The 3,008-nt window shown below is 38.5% G+C and overlaps 1 protein-coding gene across 1 annotated transcript; it reads right to left on the bottom strand.

Moving 5' to 3' along the window:
• Positions 1-369: 369 nt before the first annotated feature.
• On the bottom strand, positions 370-2,717 carry LOC141720414 (uncharacterized protein At1g65710-like). Its single transcript, XM_074522814.1, has 2 exons — positions 1,184-2,717; positions 370-1,088 (listed from the first exon to the last, which is right to left on the bottom strand). Exons 1-2 carry the CDS (start codon positions 2,474-2,476, stop codon positions 579-581), a joined length of 1,803 nt encoding a protein of 600 aa, XP_074378915.1. The 5' UTR covers positions 2,477-2,717; the 3' UTR covers positions 370-578.
• Positions 2,718-3,008: the final 291 nt, after the last annotated feature.

The raw sequence follows: 3,008 nt of genomic DNA, 5'->3' as shown, positions 1-3,008 counted from the left end.
AAACATTATTTAATAATAAAGATATACTATTTCTAAATAATACTTCACCTGTTCAATATACACAAAGTATATAAACATTATTCAATAGTAAAGATATACTATTTTTAAATAATATTTCAGCCCTTTCAGTGATTTTTCTAACACCTGTAAATCTTTATTATATAATATAAGGAACTTGACAATCTAATTTTCTGCTATCTCATTCGATACTAGATTATCTACCATATAACTCAAAAGTGAAATATAAACAAAATTTGACACGATTTTAATCCGATTTACATAAATTGATCGGGTAAAAGTAAAGCTAGTCCAAGTACGATTTTTAGCATCATGATACGTAGTACAGCCATCCAATATTTCATCATCGAGTTAGCAATAAAAAAAAGGTACAGAGTTTTTATAACCAGAGTAAGCAAGTGTGCAAACATGGCAATACAGAGCAGTCATAGTTAGATTAGCTAAGCTAACTAATAACAAAGGAAAAAAGAGAAGTTAAAAGTAGCTGCATAATTCTAATTTCTTGCCCTTTCGCGTTTTCTCCTTCTCTAGCTACAAGCCTACAAGTGTTATGGTTACACTTACATACTTGTGAAGGTTTCGTTAATTGGTTCCATTAGATCATTGCTGACAGCCACCTTAGATTCCACAACATTGGCTCCAACAGAAGAGCTTTTCTCATTCTTCTTACATTTCTGTGCTTTTGGATTTCTTGTTCTCTCCTTTGCAATAGCATGGGCCTTAGTACTGGAGTTGAGATCAGCAACGGCGTCGACAATTGAACGGGCCTTGGTGACACAAGCCGGGACAGAGTATGCTGCAGCCGGGGCAGTCTTTTGATGAAAGTTTTGAATGTCTTCAAGCAACAATGTGGCATATGAGGACTTTAATGAAGTTTCGGAATTAGTGAGGCCAGGAGAGGGCTTTGGTAATCCGCTTCTTGTCAGGCTTTGGGAATTAATTAGCACATTTCCATTCAATTCTTTGGCCTCTTCCGATAGCTGTTTCTGCTGCTCCTTCCTGCTTCTATTTGTACTGCCTTTGTCTTCAATCCCTTGCTCGACAGCACACGACTTCTGTATCATTGCAGCCTACAAGAATTTGTATCAAGTCAAAACTTTGTAAACCAAATTATGTTAAAAATCAACAAATACCAATATTTGATTAAAAAGCTCAGAATCAGTACCTGGTTGATGACCTTACTGCTAGAATGTTTATGCATAGTAATGCCGGTATCGATCTCACACAAAGGATTCCTCCTATAAGGTGACTGGTCATTCTTTCTAGAGTAACGCCCACTAAACGAATTCTGAATTTCGTTAGAGAAGGCAGTGGCATTAGTCTTTGTTTGAGACTGTGCACGAGGTAATGCAGCAGTTCTCTGAACTTCATTTGAGGTGGCCTTAGCGTTAGTCCTTGCTGGAGATCGAACACTAGGCGATGCAGCAGTCCACTGGCTTTCAATTGAGGCAACCTTAACATTAGTCCTTGCTGGAGATTTTGCACGAGGCGATGCAGCAGTCCTTTGAACTTCATTTGGGAAAGCTTTGACATTAGTCCATGCTGGAGATTGTGCACGAGGCGATGCAACAGTCCTTTGAGATTTATTTAAGGTGACCATAACAGTAGTTCTTGCTGGAGATTGTGCACGAGTCGATGCAACAGTCCTGTGAACTTCATTTGAGTGGGCCATAACAATAGTCCTTGCTGGAGATTGTGCACGAGGTGATGAAACCGTCCTCTTCACCTGAACCTTCTTTATAGCATCAGCTGAAGGTGTCCCCACAACACCACCATGACTACCATTCCTGGACTTATTACAAGACACAGTAGCAGGCACCGAAACCAATTTCCCTGGCTTATCAACATTCCCTGACAATAATTTATGACAAGTAGTTGGTGACTCAGATCTTCTGCCAGGAGACCTACTCATTCTCCTCTCACCACTTCCATTTCCACCGCATCTTTCTCTACTCAAAGTCCTTCTCCTCCTTCCACGAGGAGAAGAACTACCATCACGATGGCGCTGTCTATGCCCCCGAATCCGATCAGAAGTCGTTTCCTCGGCATCACCATCAACAACAATGCTCACATTGCCTTGGTCTTGATCACCATCTTCATTATCAAATTCAAAGCTCCTTTTCGAGCCGGAGAACTTTCTACTTCCTTGAATACTACTACTACTGTTACTAAGGCGCCCGCATTGAATGAGAATAGCATCCACCTCTTCTTTAGTACAACTCGAGGTCCTAACTCCACAGCCGCGGTCAGAGATTGTTGGAGTAATAGTTTTGTTGTCTTCCTTAGAATGGTTGCAGTCGATTTCATGGCTCATTTTGTAATTAATTGCGAATAAAGTTTTCTTGCAAGAGCCTTCTTCATGTGCTTTCCTTTTTCCGAATTCGATTAGAATTGGTGGGTTTGAAACAGGAGTGAGAGAGTAAGAAGCAACAGTCTTCTTGCTGAAACAAGATCCCATTTTCTTGAAACAAACACAAACTGAAAGATAGTTGCACTCTTTATGTTTCTTTCTTGGTCCTGTCAAGACATTTTGAGTATCTTCAAATTCAAATGGTGAGCAGAAAACGAAAAAATAGCCGTTAAAAGGAAGTGTTAGTAGGAATTAAAAAGTTGAAGATATTGCAGGAGACAGACAGACATACAGGACAATTTTAATAAACGGTAGGAGTTGTAAATTTTCACTTATTACAAGGTAGGTGGTATCAAAACATTATAAAAAATGTGATTCTGAATCTAAGCCTTTCATGTAATATATACTCCTAGATCCATGTGTTTTCTGGGCTTGCTTGGAATATTTTTGGAATATTAGGACATCATCACAGTTTACTTAATTTATTATTACTTAAATAGGATATTTCAAAAGGTTAGGAACAAGACCTAGAACAATAATTCGTTCAAACATCTAACGGTTAGATTCCATTAGGAATATCATTGGGCAATAACATTTTTTATTGTTTATAGTACATACTTTGATAACTTTTGTATTACTC

Source organism: Apium graveolens, chromosome 4, assembly GCF_009905375.1.
Source record: "Apium graveolens cultivar Ventura chromosome 4, ASM990537v1, whole genome shotgun sequence".
NCBI classification, from domain to species: Eukaryota; Viridiplantae; Streptophyta; class Magnoliopsida; order Apiales; family Apiaceae; genus Apium; species Apium graveolens.
Note: the sequence above shows the minus strand (reverse complement) of the source record. Positions and strands in the feature narration are given on the sequence as shown.

Bases quoted from the DNA above. Each gene is read 5' to 3' on its own strand.
- LOC141720414 (XM_074522814.1), bottom strand. From the start codon at position 2,476: ATGGGATCTTGTTTCAGCAAGAAGACTGTTGCTTCTTACTCTCTCACT. The intron at 1,089-1,183 runs GTACTGATTCTG...AAATTCTTGTAG, and splicing joins GCAGTAAGGTCATCAACCAG to GCTGCAATGATACAGAAGTC.